At 34.4% G+C, this 19590-nt stretch overlaps 2 protein-coding genes and 1 long non-coding RNA gene across 4 annotated transcripts; all 3 read left to right on the top strand.

Annotated features, from left to right (window-relative positions):
* The first annotated feature begins 212 nt into the window (after nt 1-212).
* Nucleotides 213-5325, top strand: LOC122582162 (cell wall protein DAN4-like). Of its 2 annotated transcripts, none has more exons than XM_043754519.1 (5): nt 213-608; nt 1847-1958; nt 2786-2906; nt 3039-3911; nt 4754-5325. In XM_043754519.1, exons 1-5 carry the CDS (start codon nt 488-490, stop codon nt 5171-5173), a joined length of 1647 nt encoding a protein of 548 aa, XP_043610454.1. In that variant the 5' UTR covers nt 213-487; the 3' UTR covers nt 5174-5325. The 2 variants fall into 2 exon arrangements, with proteins under 2 accessions (XP_043610454.1, XP_043610455.1); XM_043754520.1 differs by having other exon boundaries at nt 1852-1958.
* Nucleotides 5326-8091: 2766 nt separating this feature from the next.
* LOC122583171 lies at nt 8092-10371 on the top strand. The gene has a single exon (XM_043755599.1). It carries the CDS (start codon nt 8092-8094, stop codon nt 10369-10371), a length of 2280 nt encoding a protein of 759 aa, XP_043611534.1.
* A 6672-nt stretch (nt 10372-17043) lies between these two features.
* Nucleotides 17044-19144, top strand: LOC122580952. Its single transcript, XR_006320925.1, has 3 exons — nt 17044-17323; nt 17900-18033; nt 18613-19144. It is a non-coding gene; the product is annotated as an uncharacterized LOC122580952 (long non-coding RNA).
* The last annotated feature ends 446 nt before the right edge of the window (nt 19145-19590 follow it).

The following is a 19590-nucleotide window of genomic DNA, read 5'->3' on the forward strand; positions in this document are numbered from 1 at the left end:
CAACTTTTAGTACCACCCGTCCACCCCCTATATTTTGCCAAATTTCAACAATATTTGACAAAAATCCTACTCGAGAGATGACATTATACTATTGGTCGAAAATTTCCGATTCAAAAAAAACTTACGACTTTTGAGCTTTAAAAAACCCTTTTGCCAAACATATGGTGAAACTCAAGTAGAGGTGGGGGATTTATGAATGAAATAAATAATTAAGAGTCACATGGCCCTCGTACCCAAAAGCGTAAAAAAAAAATCTTCCCAAAATAATTTTTCCCTACAAATTACACTTGCCCCGTAAACTATACTCTTCCCCCTCCCTCTTTCCTTTCCCTCTCTCACAACACTACTACTTTTATATATACACACATGTGTATATGTATATGTATATGGCGTGAAACTTACTTACAAGAAGGACTGAAAGAAGGAAGAAAAGAAAACAGACAACACACCTCATTTCTTTTAGTTAATCTCACCTCCGGTCACCGGAATGTTTTCTCACCGTAGAGCCAGAACCGCCACCAAAGATGATGATTTCAGAAGCAACATTAACGGCGGTGATCATCTTTTCTCACGCAATCACACTACATCTTCTTCTGATCAATCCGACTGTACGTACGGTTTCCGTTACTAATTTTAATGATTGCAGAGTAATATTATATCCATTTGAAATTATGTGTTACTACCATATATATATATTGTTTTACCATCACAACAACGACATCGCTTTTTTCAATTCTTTCTAAATTTAATTTTAATTATTTTAACCTTTATGTCCTTTTTGTGATACACGACTCGTTGCGGCGGTGAGACGGTGGTGATGATAGGTCATAGAGTGTGATAGTCAAATCGTATGGACCCCGCTTTCGGATTTAAATATTCGTCGAAAGTATATCGAATGACATCTCTAACGAAGACAGAAGAACATGAAATTTTAAGAACAACCATATAATTTTTATAATTTATCAATATACGGTTTTTGAGATAAAAGATTTTAAATGAATTAGATTAATAAAATAATATATGGAGGAGAGTAAAAAATGAGTGGTTGAGATTTGAGGAGAGAGATAAAAATAAGTGATTGAGATTTAAGTGACAACGGTATTTTGAAGTTTTCAATTACTTAAAAGTTGACAAAATGGAGAGAACAAATGCTTTATAATGTAATAGAAATAAAAGTGATAGAGATAGATTTATCATTTTCCTTAGTTATACCTTCGTAGGAATAAGCCCCAAAACAAGTCGTTTCTCAAATTTTTGATTATTTTGCTTGACTGTTAGTAAAAGTATACTATATCTTTTCTGGATTTGCTAAGCATATATATATGGGTGTCATTAGCATGCATATAAAACCAAAAAGTAATGCCCATAAAATAAACATAAACATATTTACACATATATGGGTGGTGAACATGATCCATACAAAATCAAACATGCTTTAACTTGTTGTACATATTTGATAATGTATGGCTAAAAACAAAATGGTGTATGGATTACTTGCCCACAGATCATCTCTATTCCTTGAGTGTAGGACCCGATTAAACACGTCACCTCCACCACTTGGACTGACGGTCATTTCCTTATGTGACATCTTTTTAATTATTCAGACGTATTCGGTTCAAAATATTTATTTCGGAAGTGATTTGTATACCATCAGATTTTGACAGTACACAATCAAACATGTTACGAGTATATAGTACTGTATAACATTCTAAAGCACATTTGATGGTGTATGGTTAAAAACAGGTGGTGTACAGATCATCACCCTCTTTATTATGTTTATTTTTACATTATTATATTCTGAAAGGCCATATATATATATATATTGAGTAAGTTATATATTAATCAGTGCAGGTGAGATTGGCAAGACTAACTGCTGGATCAACAAAAGCAGAAAAAAGTGTAATATTAGATGATCTACTTTTATCTAATGAACAAGGTGGAACACATGATTATGACTGGTAATGTGAAATGGAGAATCTCTGATATATTTTTAGTTCATTTTCAAAGAACTAACATGTGACACTGCCTATACGAAAACATATAAATTTGTGTTTAAGATTTAAGTCCTGTTTTCTCTTATTAAATTTGCACATGCTGTTTTAATGATTCCATTCTTATTATTGGTAATTTGTCAAAGACTTTATATTGATTACCATGATGATGACTTTATTACGATTGTCTTCCATGTGTTAAACTTTATATAGTGTTAGTTTGGCGCTTTGGCTTAGTCGTTTTCATCTTAAATTCTTAAGCGTTGCTGACTTACTGTATTGATTAATGAGCTAAAAGAAATCGGTTATTAGTTAATGGGTCAGATACTTTTTGTTCTGTATTTATTTGGGCAGGTCTCTTTAGTTATAGTTGAACTAGTAAAGGAATTAGCTGGAAGTAGTGCACATGTACTTCAGTTATGGCATTAAACTTGGATTGATATGAAAGTATACACCATAACCTGGAGACTATATGTTACAATTCTGCTGAAATGCTTGCCCACGCGTGTTATTTTTTGTGTGTTACAGTTGCCCTAGTCACAAAGAAACATAGATCAATAGTCATCGTTTAGGATGCTGCATAATTACATGGACAATTATCTAAAGGAAATCAATTGATATTCCATTGCTGATTATCCCTGGTTTAAGTAACAATGGACATCTTTCTAATCTTTTGAATGTAAAATCTGTTTATTTTATGTTTTTATGCTATATTGTGTATGATTGTTGTAAAGCATAATGCTAGAATTTACTTTGGACTCGATGATTTAAAGTTTTACTTTTTCTGCCAACAGGCTCATTACTCCTCCTGAAACTCCTTTTATTCCGTGTTCCGGAAAGGGGTCTCAACCAATATCAGTCACTCCAAAAAAAATTTCTTCTGTTAGATCAGGCTCTACGACTCGAACCTCAAGAGTGCGTTCATTTGTTTTTGTTGAACATATTTTTCATTAGATACACTGTCACATGGTGGAAACTTAAATTTAGAATATGATCATTCTATATGTTCGTGAAGAGATATCTAATGTCAATATCTCTAAATTGCAGCTTTCTGTTTCTCCATCTGAGTGTAGCCACCAATCAAGACCAGAAAGAATCAGTTCAGTGACTCGCCCTCCCATCTCTACCACCCGATACACAAACAACTCCAACAGGAACTCCAATATTCTAAGCACAAACTCTGCTTCTGTCTCTTCTTACGTAAGACCATCCAGCCCAGCAAACCGTTCTTCTTCATTAGCAGCTAGATCCTTCCCCAATTCTCCCCGTACAAAAATTTCACGAGCCTCAACACCTTCCAGAAATCTCCCTTCATCAACCTCCACTTCCATTGACAGGACAACCAGACCATCAACTCCTACTCATCGTACACATACCCCTACCAACTTGACCACTTCTCCAATAGTTAGACCACCTTCAAGACCATCAACTCCCACTCGTAGGAGTCCAACACTTTCTCATGCTCCATCTTCCAATGGTAGAAGTGTGGGACCCGCATCCAGGCCAAGCTCTCCTACCTCACGGGTTCGCTCATTGCCACAGCCTATCAATCTCCCTGATTTTCCACATGAAACACCGCCCAATCTCAGAACAACTTTACCTGAAAGGCCTCTATCTGCTGGTAGGTCTAGGCCAGGTACAGCCCTAACTGTGAAGGGACATGTAGAGAATACAAACTCAGGAAGTATGTCAAGGAGACAGCCATCACCTACTGTTACTAGGGGACGAATTGCAGAACCACCTGGAAAAGGACGCCCACATGGTAATGGGCACGTGATTGAGATACTAGAGTCTCGAAGGACTTTACATGTGTCTGAGTCAATTACAAGAAAACCTATAAAGATGTTGAATTCGGAAAGTGGTACAGGCTTTGGGAGGAGTATCTCGAAAAATTCACTTGATATGGCCATCAAACATATGGTATTGTTGATACCTTTCCTACCTAAATTTCTAGTTCTCCAAATACTATACTATTACATTGTTGTTTCGGGGGGTATTTATGGGGGGCTTTGATTCTTTTTGTATGCATCCTGGAAACTAGAGGCAAGGTGGCATAACGGACAAGTCAGTAGAGTATGTGGAATTGGTTTGAGTAGGGTTGTATTGAGACTAAAACACTTTGGGTGAGTTTCCACCATTCAACCTGTTCTAATAGCTGACGTTAGTTCATATCAGGGAAAAGCTAGAAATACCTCAACTAAAGTATAAATACATATGATTCTTCGAGCAATTTGTATAAGTATAACTGTGGTCTCAGGAACAATCCACCTAGACCTAATGGGTCCATGACTGCATACAACACAAGCTTTCCACATGACTAGGCCAAACTTTAGGGAAATAGGATTTCAGTGAGGAGCTCATAGCACCCATGGTATTTAAACATGAAACTCTATTATCATGTGGATTGGTTGAGAAAAGGTTTCATCTCTAATGGGTCAAACAGGCAAATGATAATACTAATAATAATAATAATAATAAAAAGTACTCGTAGTTAAACAAACATGTCAAACGGGTCAAAAAGTTGTACATTTTGGAAATATAAGAACTTTTTGTGATTACTGACCAAATATTGTTTCACCATAAACCACATGACCTGAGTAAAACGAGTGTGAATTTTGACCCAAATTCATTGCCCAACCTACATGACCCGCCTATTTTACCACCTTGGTGCTGCCTTTTCCACCAAGTTTTCTTTATTCCTTCGAATTATAAACTTCTATGGTAAGAGTAGATCAATCTCAAAGAACCTCTATCTTCTGCAGGATATAAGAAATGGAGGCACACGCCCACTTTCCGGGTCAACACTCTTTCCTCAAAGTATTCGATCTGGCAACCCCAGAATGCAACCAAGTCATACTTCAAATGCAGCAGGATCTGTTAATGGATCCTTCAGTAACGGTATTAACCCCAGAAATGAAAATTTGAAAAGCACCAACTATGAAAATTCTGGTCATATTAATTCGGAGAACAAAATCACACCGATATCTGTAGAACATAGAACTTCATATTTGTCTAAACTAAAAGACATGGACATGTATGAGAGCTCGAGGTATGATGCTATACTACTTAAAGAAGACCTGAAGAACACAAGTTGGCTGCATAGTGCAGATGAAAACAGTGATCTAGGTCCATTGTTTGATAATGGATTTGAACGACTACCTGAACCTTTTGCCCCCCTGTGACATGTCTTCTTCATATCCATAGATTCACATTCAATTTTTACATATCATCTTGCATCTAATAGTTGTACTTGTAGTTTATGATAAAGTATGAATATATATGTAATTAATAGTCCGTGTTATACACAAAATTATAGATGGAATTTTTGTTGCAACTTTGTTGGACTTTAAGTGTCTGTGCAGTCAATTTAACGAAAAGTATACGTGCTGAATGTGTCTAGTTCAGTTGACCTATGATCACTTTTTCTCCCTCTTTCAAGTTTTCTTGATGATACGTAGTCGGTCGACCAGTTGATAGTGGCGGTTTTTTAGTTAAAGGCTTAAAGCGGCGAATGGTTGAACCAACATGTTTTTCTTACCTTTTCCATCTTTATTTTGATTTTTTTTTGGTAAAAGCAAAACCTTTTAAACAGATCTTGGCTAAAATTAAATATTGTTATCTACTTGTTTAATATGAGGATTTGTAATATTGGTATTCATTTTGTTATACTTAGGATTATTTAAAGTTACAACTTTGTAAATTAAATATTAGGATTAAGCCACCGAATAGTATAATATATGTTGTGTAATGACCTTCAATAGTGTTCAATCAATGTAAGAAATTCTATATTTTGTTCAATCAATGTAACATACCGGGTACTGTAACTGATTACTTGTAACAAGTTAACGCCATGTCACGCCATGTGCGATGCCATGTTGCCAACTAATGCCGTGTAATATATTAAAAAAGGTAAAAAACTTGTAAAAAATTATAAAAAAAAAAAAAAAAATCCTTCCCTTCCTCCTGAAGTCCTGATTGGCTGCTTCCTCTTCTTGGACACATTAGAACAAATCCCAAAACTTGTTCCTAAAATCAACTAGGCGAATTGTCCTGCTATACCAGGTTAGCCCTCCCCTCATGAAATATCAGATCCTACTCATTATGTCTTATTTTGCTAAAACAGAGTTGCGAGACTTTCATTAAAACTGAAAAAACTAAAAAGGTTTCGGAAAATCGAACAATGAACATGACCAAAATGCACTTGATTTTCAAGGTTCATCATTAGCGAATATACGTTTCTAATGACTCGAACTGATTCATGATGACTTGAAGGCTATTACTGCAATCGAAACTTTACAAATTGCTTATCCAACTGATCAAACAGAAGTAAAGTTTCCGTGTAGGAACAACAAAACAACAAATAGTGATTCCAGAGTTTCTTGATGTTTCCTTTGCGTGGTTCATATATTTCAAGCCACCTATATACTCGAGATTCATTTGTCGTTGTTGCCATAAGAGGTTGGTCATTCTTCCAAAATCCTAGTACCTTTTGCTTTAATGATGCATTAGGTGTGTTGATGGTGAATAGTTTTGTGAAGGATTTTGAAACACCATCCTCCACCATCATCCATACATTACAAACTTGTGTTTTGGCGTCATCATGGTATTCAAGTAGAGCAAGAGACTCCTTTAACTTAAAGATGGAGAAATCTCCCGAAGACCGGTGTGCTACACTACGAGGGAGGTGTATTTCCGTAAAGTCTTCACTCACCATATCAAATGCAACAACTAGATTCCTCTGTATCAAATGAGCTTTCCAATAAATACACCGATCATGTGTAGCTACTGGAGACTCGGTTGCAAAACGAATTGACTTAGGAGGCAGGTTACCACGAGGAAGTCTCCAAACCCGTGAGCTTAATGCAAAACAAATTGACTTAGGAGGCAGGTTTAGGAAAGGTTTCATCTCTATTGGATCAAACGGGCAAATGATAATACTAATAATAATAATGATAAAAAGTACTCGTAGTTAAACAAACATGTCAAACGGGTCAAAAGGTACATTTTTTAAATCTTAGAACTTCTTGTGATTACTCAACAAAAATTTTTTCACCTCAAACCACATGACCTGAGTAAAACGGGTGTGTGTTTTGACGCTAATCCATTGCCCAACCTACATGGTAAAAATACATAGTGAAAAAGTTCAAATTTTCATTGTGGGAATTGGGAGCTTCGTAACTGCTAACTATATATGCAAAGGAAGCTGATACAACATAACAATAAAAATACTTAATCCTGTTAAAAACAAGGTATGAAAGACATGAGATATGGGCGGTCATACATCTACCCGGTAGAGAGAATTCCGGAAAGACATTTGGTAAAAGTATGTAATAAAAATAAGTAGCATGCAAGTTTATTGAAAAAATATTAGGACCTCAGATACCATAGCATTTTTCAGCTACATCCTTTAAGATTTTATATACGAGTAGTTGATTACTTCATTGGAGCACCCTGACTCTGGTATTACTTGCAAACTGCCAGTTATGTTTACTAGAAATTTGCAAGGCGAAACAGGATATTCACACCGAAACAAACTATATATATCATTACTTGGATCATTTTTTCACTAGCTTGAAGACCATACAATCATATCCGTAAACATACATTAGATGGTTTCAACCAAACAAACTATGTCATTTACGTGCAATCCTGTTTTACAAATTCAAGTCAAGCCTAGCAGAATAACACCATCTTAATTAGACGGAATTGATATAACTGATATGACTTTGAAAATTAAGATGAAATTTCTTTTATAATGTATGCAAGTAATTGCCAATATATAAGGTAGCGAGCTCCATCAATCCCGGTTCAAACAAGGATAAAGAACTAACAATATGTATAATTTTAATTTTAAGAATGGAATTGATCAGTAGACAAAATAAAGAGAAGTTTTTAATAAGCAACAAAAGGATTAAGAAAAGTCAGATGGTTGACTTGTTAATAAAATTGACATCTTAACAACAACATACTAATGAGTACGTATTGATCCTGGATTCCCTTTCATTATTGCTCATCCAACCATCATCATAAAATTGTTTAAAAAATCTCAGTTTCTTCATTCCTTACAGATTCTTCGATATTTCTTGGCTAATCATTTGAAATGATCGACCTTGGCATTGGAACGGGTTCCAACTCTGTAATTGGATACGCCAATATTTTGAACCAACTGGCGTCTTACAGCAGCGTTCCAAAAGATCTGATATCTTCCTTGTCGAAGTACTACTTGTCAATATACCGATCAGAACAGCAAAACAAGTACAACAAACCTATGTTGTGGATTGGTATCTATATTGCAGTGGCATCTTTGATGTGCATGCTCACTATGGTGGCTGATCTAGTATGTGGGTGGCGAAGTAGAAAACTTTGGTTCCCGTGTAAGTATTTTACTCTGAATGCTGCCTCTCTTTCTATAATAGCTATTTCAATGAAGCTACCAATGGATCTAGGTAATTCAATGCCCGGTGATGTTGACCAGGCCGCAAAGCTTGGAAGCATGGCATTTATGTGCACCATGATGGTTAATTTATTGCCTTCTCTAGCAACCATGAACACTAGGGAACTTATCACAAACATCATAGCTTTAGATGTTCTGGTAATCACCTTGGTGGTAAATGTTTGCATCCAGATAAAAACCGGAGTTGTTTCCTATTCAGAAATTGAGCATTTGGTTAGTGGTCCTAACTTTCATCCTAGAGTTCATTACAATAAGTTAATAGCAAGCATTTATGTCGCTATATTACTCGTGTTGATAATTATACAAACATCTTCAACTTTAATGATTCTAAAGTCCAAACAAATATTAGAACTAAAATATCGAGAGGGTCATGAAACAACTTTGAAGGACCTGGAGGTTCAACAACCAGGAGGACTAGTTGTTGATCAGTTAAAGCAACATGTCAGTAACCACTATATCATGGCGGAAACGGGCAGCCCTCAATTCATGACAGCTTGGTCTGTTACAACTTCTGCTTCTGGGGTTATATGCGCTTTGAGTGCTCTCCTTGATGTTTTTGTTATGATTTTTATAATCCCGGATTTAAGCAACTATGGGTCGGATTACAGGTGGTCAATTTCTGTAATACTCATAACACAATTTTGTGGAGTAATATTGGGTACAATTGCCCCTCTTTCTAGATGTTTTACATCGATAAACTTCAAGTTATCGATTAAATGGATTTGGAACCATATAAGCGTCTTTAAAGTAGAGGCCTATTGGACTCACAAGTTATCCGAATGGAAAGACAGTAGTATACCATTTTCATTCCGTAGCCGCAAATTCAAGATTGTTGCCCAGAATCTTATAATCCTAACTATGAACATATGTATGGTATTTCAGAAGACAGTTGTCGTAGTTTGCAAGATTATAGCACTAATCCCAATTTTCTTTGTAATATGTATCTTGTATTTTGTTCGTTGTTATAAACGTTTAAAAGGCATGTTTAATACCGCTCCTATTGTGCCGGTAAGAAAGCCTGAGCAACAAGAACAAAATAAGGATCCTTACCAATATATATTGCAACTTGAAGAGGATATGGAGCTTTCTGAGAGAACGTTGAACGGCATCACAAAATCTGTTAACCGCTTGTTCCAAAAGGCTGAAAAGCAACAACCCAAAAATCTTTTGAAGTTCCTAGAGGAATCTTACAGGTTTGAAGGAGTTGGAAACTTTGACATTGATCGTGTCTCAACAACTTTAACGGCCTCAGAAATATATCTAGATTGTTGGAGCTTACCGGTGGTGACCCTGGCAACTATCGCCATTTCACTTCCTAACATTCAATGCAACCTAGTTGATAGGCTGCTAAGTAGTGTAAGTGAAGGACTTGTATATGTTACAATTGTCGAAGAAAATCTCAACGCAAACGTTAACTACGCAAGTGTTCAGAAACCGGCTAGTAAAACATTATGGGTAGAAATTGAAGTCTACCAGACATGGTTGGGAAACAAGTTGCAAGACCATGCTCCTCACAGGAGTACGTCATTACAGATTCTTCAATGGTTTAAGGATACGGCGAAAAACATAGTCGATGCAGAAAGTACGGATGTTGGAGTTCGAGATGATAAGTCCATATGTATGGCTATTTGTGCCAGTTCAATGTACAACATAACACAAACAATCCAGCTATCCTATGGTGAAAGCATTGAACATGTTAGCCAAGAAGAACTATTTGCACAATTATCATCAATGATTGCTAACATATTGGCCACTTGTCTCAAAAATTTACCTCAAGTTATAGAAATGAAATGCCACACAAGTTCCTTGGAGAAAAGGGAGGCGAGTGTACATGCAGCAGCCCAACTTCTTGGTGAGACTACACAGATAATCAATTGCCTTAGAGATCGAAAACTTCCAACTCTTGAATTATTTCTTACCTTTTAGTAACGTGTTAATTTATTAAAAGTGGTTATCTTCGTTTCTGTTAAGGGTTAAAGCCAGCATTCTGTAATGTACTCTTAATAAATTTCATTTTATGTAATGTACTTTTTTTATCTACATACATTTAGGTCACTGTACACACATTTAAGTTTACAAAAATTCAAAATAGCACATTTAAGTTTACACACATGTAATGTATTTTTTTTCTCCGTAATGTATTTTTTTTTACTTCCCATTATAGCTCAGTGGTTAAGCACCAAATTTTCATGTTGGAGGTCTCGAGTTCGAGACATGAGAAACATTTGAAGGAGTTTCACAATAACGTCCTCCAGTGAAGCAGGTTTGAGTTCTGCAGAGGGGTAAGGTTTTATCTCAATTAAATGTCGTGCCTTCGGGCGGTTTAGTTGAGAGTTTCTCCTCCTAATAGGTATTGAGGGTGAGGGGCTCTCTAACACGGACCCGGTTAAAACAACGTAAGCTAAATCCCCTGTTGCAAGCAAATGATCCACACCTTTCAGAAAAAATAAAAACATTTAAGTTTAATTACAAAAATTCAAAATAGCCACCATGATGAAAGGATACATTTATTAAATTTTGGACCCTGCGGTATCTCAATTGTCTTGTTGAAACGGTTACGTTATTTTGGTGTATTTGCATTGAACCTTCAATCATTTATTAATTAAAAATCATTTTGTCATGAATACAAGTGTGCAATAAATGAAAAAGTAATTCGTAGTGGAAACCAGAATGGTGATATAACAAAAGCTTTAATATATTAGTTGAAATTTTAAATGGGTCCAATGTAGCAAAATGAAAATTATGGTACGGGGTATGCCAAAAAAAGTTCGAATGATTCAAAAGGAAAATAGTGTCGGAAAAAAAAAAAAACAAAAAGTAACCCGTAGTAGAAAATTCTAGACAGATGGAATCTGACAAACTCCGAATAGTGGTGCAGGGTGTGACATCAACGAATAGCAACTCGCCACGCACGTAGGTGAGTTACTATTCACAAAAAGAGAAAAAACTTAAACGAGATCCGATATGAGAAAATCCGAATAGTAATACGGGGTGTAAAATCAATCATTGATCCAGTAACATTTGGTAAGCATTGATTGGTGACACGTGGCGGAAGATTAAAGGGCATAACATTATTCATATCCATGCCCTTTAACATATAGTAATAAAAAAAAAAAAATTAGTTCAAAGTTTTTCATGGAAGTATACCCAAAACATATTTATTTAGAGAAATATAATGGTACAAACATAACTTACCACAACAATATCACGAACGAAATCCTTTCGAATCTCCAGGCAAATGAGTACTGAATAATGAATAGTTTAATTGTTGAGGATGTGTGTGCAGAAGTTTGGTTGCTAGGAATGTGTATGAGGATCGATGTATTGGGATCATATAATTAGGGTTAGTTAGATTGTTAAACTATGGTTAGAAAGTATGTTGGTAACCGGATAAATCTAGGGGTGTAAATGAGTCAAGCCTGCTCGAGAACTATTCGGATTCAATTCGTAAAAAGCTCGTTTCCGAGCCTAAAAGAGCTCGAGTCGAATTCGAGCTTAGCTATTAACTCGTTTAGTAATCGAGTCCAAGCTTGAACTTCGAATACATACTCGATTAAGCTTGCGAGCCTAAACGAGTTTTCATATATTATATAATAATATAACTATTTATATGCATACATACATACAGTAGCGGAGTATGCAATAACATTCAACTTTGCCTCTGCGGATTGGGTTTTTTTCAAATGTCAGTTATCGTTACACTAAACAATTTTTTTTGAGAGGAGGCGAAAGACATATATTCACTAAATTTGTTAAAATGACTAAATTTTCATCACAGACTGAATTTGGTTATTAATATCTTAATGATGTTAAAAGACCAAATTTTGAGTTGTTACTTTTAGTCACCATATATCGATCGTGAATTTTGTTAGATGCTAAATTAAGTTGTTTTTTTTTTTGTCATTAATTGTGTTTAATCTCTTCTTTTATATAAATAAAAGAAGATTGTTTCTAGAAACTTTTTACCTATGTGGCATGCCATTATTTTTTCCTAAACTATTTTTAAAAATATATGATGTCATAATAGATTTTATTTTATTTTAAAAACTATTTTTTATATTAGGCAATATGCCATTTTTTTTCCTATTATTTTTTTCAACCTTAATTATTTTTAATTAATATGAAAGATAATATCCTAACTCTTTAACTTTAGTTTCATATCTACTATTGATTTATGATAGTTACTTTTTAATTTTTCATTACCCTAATCGGTTTTATGTATTAATCTTCATCTTTACAAGTATGTTGCTATCTCCGTATCAATTTATAATGTATTGACAACAAATTAAATACATATTTCTATATATTTTTTGGTTTTAAATTTTTAATTAAGCGTCCCGGGTTAAACCCGGGTTGATTAGCTAGTAACCAAAATATGCGAGTATTGTTTCATGGTGACTAAACAAGTTTACTACTCACCAAATAGTATATGTTACGAGTACTAGATATTAATTTTCTTCTAGTCTTATTTTCTTTGTATAGAATGTATATAAAGGATACCAGATATTTAATTGTCTGTTTGTTTATAGTATGCACTCTGTTTTTTGAAGGTATGCACTTTATCTAATCTAACAAGCATAAATCAAAAAATTAAAGAATTTAAACTTTAAAGATGGCTCAAAGGGTATGCAAATGCATACCCTATATTAGCTGTACGTCCGTCACTGCATACATATTATTTTAATCGAGCTTTCAAATACTAATTGAGTCGAGCCTTTACGATTTTTTTTATGAGCTTCAAATAATCAAACTTAGTTTTTATCACTTACCGAGCTCGAACTCAAGCCAAGCTTGAATTCGTTTAGACTTTTTTACAAACAAGTCGATCTCGAGTGAAGCTCGAGTTTTCTAATTAATACATCACGAGCCGAGCTTAAGTTTAAACACTAAGGTTAGAACGAGCTCGAGCTTCTAAAACGATCTCGAGTTCGAACTTCTAAAACGATCTCGAGCTCGAGCTTGAGCAGTGTCAAGATCGAGCTCGACTCGACTTGTTTATACCCCTAGTTATATTCCATCGTGGTTGTGGAAATGTTTATTCTATTCACTTATGAGTACATGACCTAAATTCAATGAACAAAAAGAAGTATAGAACTTTTTTTTGATAATACATTACATTATGGTAACTTTAAACAAAAAAAGAAAAATTTAGTGATTAAATTTATCATATGGATTTAATATTTGGATCCTTTATGCTGTTTTCAACAATTTTTAATCAACCAAAAATTATTAAATAAATAATATAAAGAAAAGCAAACGGAGTCTCATATGTTATCCTATCATATGGGTTAAAAAAACACTGGTTTTATTTAAGTCAAATAAAGATGGTTCATGGCTAATTATGCATGTCGTTATTGTAGTTAAGTAGTAAATATTAGTTGCTTCCATAGTTTTACTCTTCCTTATGTGATCACTAACTATTTTAATTTGTCCCTCAAATATATTATGATCTACTATCAACAAAATATACAGCAATCATAAACAATTATATATAATCTATTATTTATGAACAAGGCCGTCTTCGAAAATGTGAAAAATGTTTGAGGCCAAGTTTGGATTTTTTTTAAAAACGTCTAATTAGAGATAATAAAGTAAAACATAGAGACATTCTTTAAGATAGATAGCATTATACATGTGCGATGCGGCGGCGGTTTGGTGACCACGATGACTGGTGGTGGTGACGGCGGTCGTGGTGGTGAGGAACTGTTATTGGTGGTGGGTGTAAGTAATTGATTTAATATAATTGATGTAAAGGGTAATGGAGATATTTTAAAAGATAATGAACTGATTATATAAATTAATTCATTCAATGTAAAATGATAATTTAATATCTAACAATTTTATGAAAAAGAAAGTGATAATTATGGAGTATAAGATAGTATAAACTAGAGCGCTATATCCCGTGTTAACACACCGCTGTATTGTGCGGGTACCATGCTAATATTTATAACACATATTAAATATGAGAGAAAATTAATGGATTACAAATTGCATTGAGTTAAGACATTGGGAGCATTATTAGGAGTCATTTTCCACATACAAATTGTACTATATTATAAAGCAAAAAAGTCTCTAGATTTTTAACATTGAACTTAAATTTTCAATATTGATTTTAAGTACTTCTCAAAATGTCTCCTATATCTATTCTATATTTACTTAAAATAACTATAATATCATTTTTCTCTCCTCAAATCTCAACCAATCATTTTTTTTTTTCTCTCCTCCATAAATCATTTATTCCTCTAATTCATTCAAAATCTTTTATCTCAAAACCGTACATCGATAAATTATAAAAATTATACGAGCGTTCTTAAAATTTCATGCTCTTTCACTAGAGATGTCATTCAATATACTTTCGACGAATTTTTAAATCCGAGCCGGAGCCCGTACGACTAAGGCATTTGACTATCATACTATATGACATATCAACTCATATAACCTATCACACTTTATGACCTAGCTATCACCCCACCATCTCACCGCCACAACACGCGATTACTTATTTTGTATCACTAAAACACTAAAAAACTTTAAAAAAATAAAATTGATTAGTGGATCATGAGACATAAAAAATTATTATTGGCTAGTCTAAATTGTTGGAAGCTCAGATATGGAGGTAAACTAAATTACATGGAAATAGGTAAATTACACTTATCACGTTTCCTCATGTCATATATTCACTCCTATTCGTATTCATTCATATGCATATGTATATTTTTTGTATTGTGCGTTATCAATAACTAGGGGTTTTTTTTTTATGTAAATAGTCGAAGAAACTTGAGGACATAATCATGGGCGGTGCTGTTGACTTCATAATAGATCCTCCGGCTGCCAGTGCTTTGACCGCCGCTGATCTTGTTGCTGCTGCTCCGGCCACTGTTTCTCCGGCCGACGCTAATGCTGCAGCTTTGGAACAGCTCGTACAATACACACATTTTTGTATTATATGTGTGTATATATTTTTGTATTATATGTGTGTGTATATATATATTATGTTTCTGGTTATGATGTTTTGGATATTTGGCTTAATTTATTGAAAGTGTTTTTATTGAATTTCATGCATTTTAATGTTTTTTTTTTTTTTTAATATAATCCATCTATATGTATGTGTGATTAAGTTCATATATCTGTGATTCGTAAATCTGCAAATTCGATATCTTTTCTGAATTCTAGTTGTTTTGATGATCCGTGGATAAATGCTAAGAGTTGTGTGACGTAAATTTGTGTAGTGAAACGTCAGTCGAAGCATCTTCTTTTCATCTTATAAATCTTCGAATAATTATGTGCTCTATCTCTCGTGCTTAAGTTATTTCTACAACTGTGAATTAGTAATAGTTAAAAGCATGTCCGATATGTTAGAAATTTAGTTTTATGAATACAGAAAATTAGAATATTATATAAACGAATTGAGGACGTGATAATCACTATCCTTAAGGAATATTAGCCCCCACTATAAATGCTGGTGGATTCAGACTAGTTCCTCCCAGGATTCACCCCAAAACAGAAAGATTAAACATCGTTTTTAATCTATCTCTATGAACATTGTGTTTGTGTTTTTTAGAGAAAAAGAAGAAGGAATAAGAAAAGAAGATAGATTGAATACACGTACATCCCTCTTGTTATATAGACTTTTGACAGTTTTAAAACTGTCAAAGAACCCGTCAAAAACAGTTTTTGGATAACCACCAAAAACATAAACCGAATTTATATATATGGAAAATATAAAAACGGGTTTTTGATATATAAAGCAAAGGATGCAAAGGATATTATATATATTATATACACACTTAAGTCACCATCTTCTCTAATGTGGGACAAATGCAAAACACAAACTAAGCTAATAAAGACCATATCTAACACGATATTCATAATTGTGCTCATTTATTTGATATGTTTACAAGTGAATAGTCTGAAGTTCACATTTTGCTGTTTGATCAGAGATATATAAATCTTCAAATTAATTAGGTGAAAGCATGTAACGATACATTTGGCTAATTGCTGTTTGACCTTGTGCAGAAAAGTGAACTGCGAGCGATTGAGAAGATGTGCAAGGAGGAAGAGGAGGATGGGGAGATACCTTACTATTTTATTAAATCAACAGTGGACGGTCAACGTATGAACTACTTCCAGTACAAAAAAAAAAGTTTATACTCCAGTCGAAGAGATACTAAAGATGACTCCAGACGATGTTGCAGCTTATCGAAAGCAATTACAAATCGAGATAATAGGAGATGATGACGTTTTGTTTAATCCCATTAAAACATGGGAACATGCGGGACTACCATGGGAGATCGCATACCCAATTGCAGACTTGGAGCATGAAAAACCAATGCCTATCCAAGCACAAGCACTGCCAGTTATAATGAGCGGTCGAGATTGTATAGCTCTTGCTGGGAAAGGTTCAGGCAAGACGCTAGCTTATGTTGTGCCAATGTTGAAGCATATTTATAAAGCTATCTACCTTGGAGCTATTGGAATTGTAATCTCACCTAATAGAGATCTTGCTGAGCAAATTTACCAGATTTTAGCACATTTCAACGAAGACCGGACCATCTGTAGTTTGGTGCCTGTGTTCCGAGGAAATGTCACAAAACTAACTCCTAGAGCGCAGGTAGGGCCTTGTGTTGTTATTTGCACCCCCGAAACGGGTTATGATGCTAGAAAAATCATAAATTATAGAAGAACTACTTTCGTGGTCATAGATGATGCTGATGTTATCGTTGATATGGGTCTTATAAAACAAGTCTTGGACATCATCCAATGTACAAGAACTGACTGCCAGACTGTTGTATTATCTACTACCTTCCAACCTGATCTGGAATTACTTGCTCGTGCTGTTACAATGGATCCTGTGCTGATACGCCGTGTGGAAAAACTGGTATGTTTTTCGTTCTAAAATTATTTGAATCTAACTGTGTGTTTGATAGGGTATCTATGAGTATGTATGAGTGTGCTGTCTTAGGTTTGTGTATGAGTTTGAATCTTCTTTATAGTAAAAGACAGGTTTCATTATCTAATTTATTGGAAAAGAAAACATTAAAAATGATAATATATCAAAATGAATGAAACCAGTGGTTGTGTACAGGATGGCTATAAGCCTTATATCTAGTAAAAGTATGAGAAAATGTTAACTTGATTAAATTTCTGTAAATTAAGAAGAAGAAGATAGATTTTGCTTGCTTATGAGGTATGCACAATATATATTATCTGAATTTACACCTTCGCGTATATATAAATTCGCTTCTATATGTTTGTGCTTTTTTGTCGTTATATAGTTACTTGCATATATTGGCGGATCCACCATAGGATTAGGGTGGTCACCACCCCCTTCCCAATTCCATTTTGTTAGTGAAAAATTTATTTATTAATAAACTTACAAAAAGGGCTCATAAACATGAACATTCTCTTCTTTAGTCATTTTCATCTATTCTGACAATTACAACATGCATTACAGGATGTAGGGGAAGGTGAAGAAGGCCAAAGGGAGGTGAAAAGGCTGAAACGTGCTGCTGTCTAAGATATATCAAGAGCTATTTTGTTCAAGTTGCTATTTCTGTTAGCACAACCTGAAATCAATCTCTTTTGTCGGTAATTTTTTTAGCCCGTGAAAACTCAGTTTGATTTAGATTAATTGTTTATAATCTACCTGTCATTTTTTATGTATTCTGGAAACTAGATGTGAGGTGCCATAATTGGAAAATCAGTAGGGTAAATTAACATGTTAAAACTAAAACAGGTTTGGGTTAGAATAGGTGCCTTTTTATATCTGGTGGGAACGGGTCGGCCGGTCGGGTAGGGTTGTACTGAGCCTTGAAACACACTCTTGTTCCTTTTTGGAGATGATTTATATATGGTTAATGCCTAAAACATGATTATATGATGCTATCTTTATGATAATTATAGCATCTTTTCTAGCAGAAGCAAGATATACGCTTTGAGTAACTTTTTTCCAACATTCAATATTCAACCTGTTCTGATCTTAGCGCAAATAGTGGCAATTTCGATCTAGTTACATGTGATGTGGGTTTGTTTAGGATATATTTCATATCTAATGGTCAAAGTGATAAATGATAAAAATAAAAAAAATTGTGAAAACAAAACATGTCAAACGGGTCAAAAGGTACGGACATTTTTGAAATATTAAAACTTTTTGTAATTATTGAACAGACATATAGAAGGTACCCACGCATTACACCTGCGACAATTTGTAGCGTGCGAAAAGTCGTGACAGCAATAGTTGTACAACATGATACTCGCTTTCTGTAACAGAGGGAGTATTATTTTTAGATATATATAAATATAAATCTTCATATAATGTAATATTAGTGAAAAACATTTGTATCCTTACATAGTATTTTCTTTTCTTTTCTTTAGGTGAATGCATTATGCATTTATGTTTCATTGTCAAAACCTCTACGTCTGTGGCCATGATTTGTGATATGGATAGCCATCTGCTAACAAATAAAAGAGAAAAACAATAATTATCACGCCATTCAGTAAAAGCATGTAACTTTTAAACTAGTCCAACCCAGGTAGAAGCAAACTGGGCCAACCCGAGCGTGCCCCACCCACCACCGGTCCAGTCGGCGGGTTAACTTTTAATATGAATTCGTGTTTGACCTGGCCGTCAGACCCGTTCTCGGTCGTTTACATCATTATATATTGTTTCTCTGATATACAGTTGAAAAATGTATAAACTTATGACCCATAGCGAAATTCCCTATTTTTAACATGCTGGCTATCAAGTTTAACCCTTGCTACCATGTAGCCAACTGCCAACATGCCCATTTTGGTGGTTATAAATAATGTGAAAGTGATAACTGATGTTGAATAAATTACGCTAGTTTAACATTATTCATCTCAAACAAAATCTCAAATATATACATTTTCCACCTTGTAAATAGATAGAATTTATGTTTTGTTTAGTATATGTATTGACGGATAAACTCTCAAAGAACATATCTCCAAAGTGTCCACGTCAAGTGTTTACATTTTGTTGATTATGCAAACTCCATCTGATCATACAAATCATGATGGACATTGCGGTCTATGATATGATACGTTGAATAGTTTCGGCAGTTATCGATATTCTCAATGTAAGTTTATTATTCGCTCGGTGGTTGAAAAGACATCTTCCATTTCAAG

This window comes from Erigeron canadensis, chromosome 9 (genome assembly GCF_010389155.1).
Source record: "Erigeron canadensis isolate Cc75 chromosome 9, C_canadensis_v1, whole genome shotgun sequence".
Classification (NCBI taxonomy): Eukaryota; Viridiplantae; Streptophyta; class Magnoliopsida; order Asterales; family Asteraceae; genus Erigeron; species Erigeron canadensis.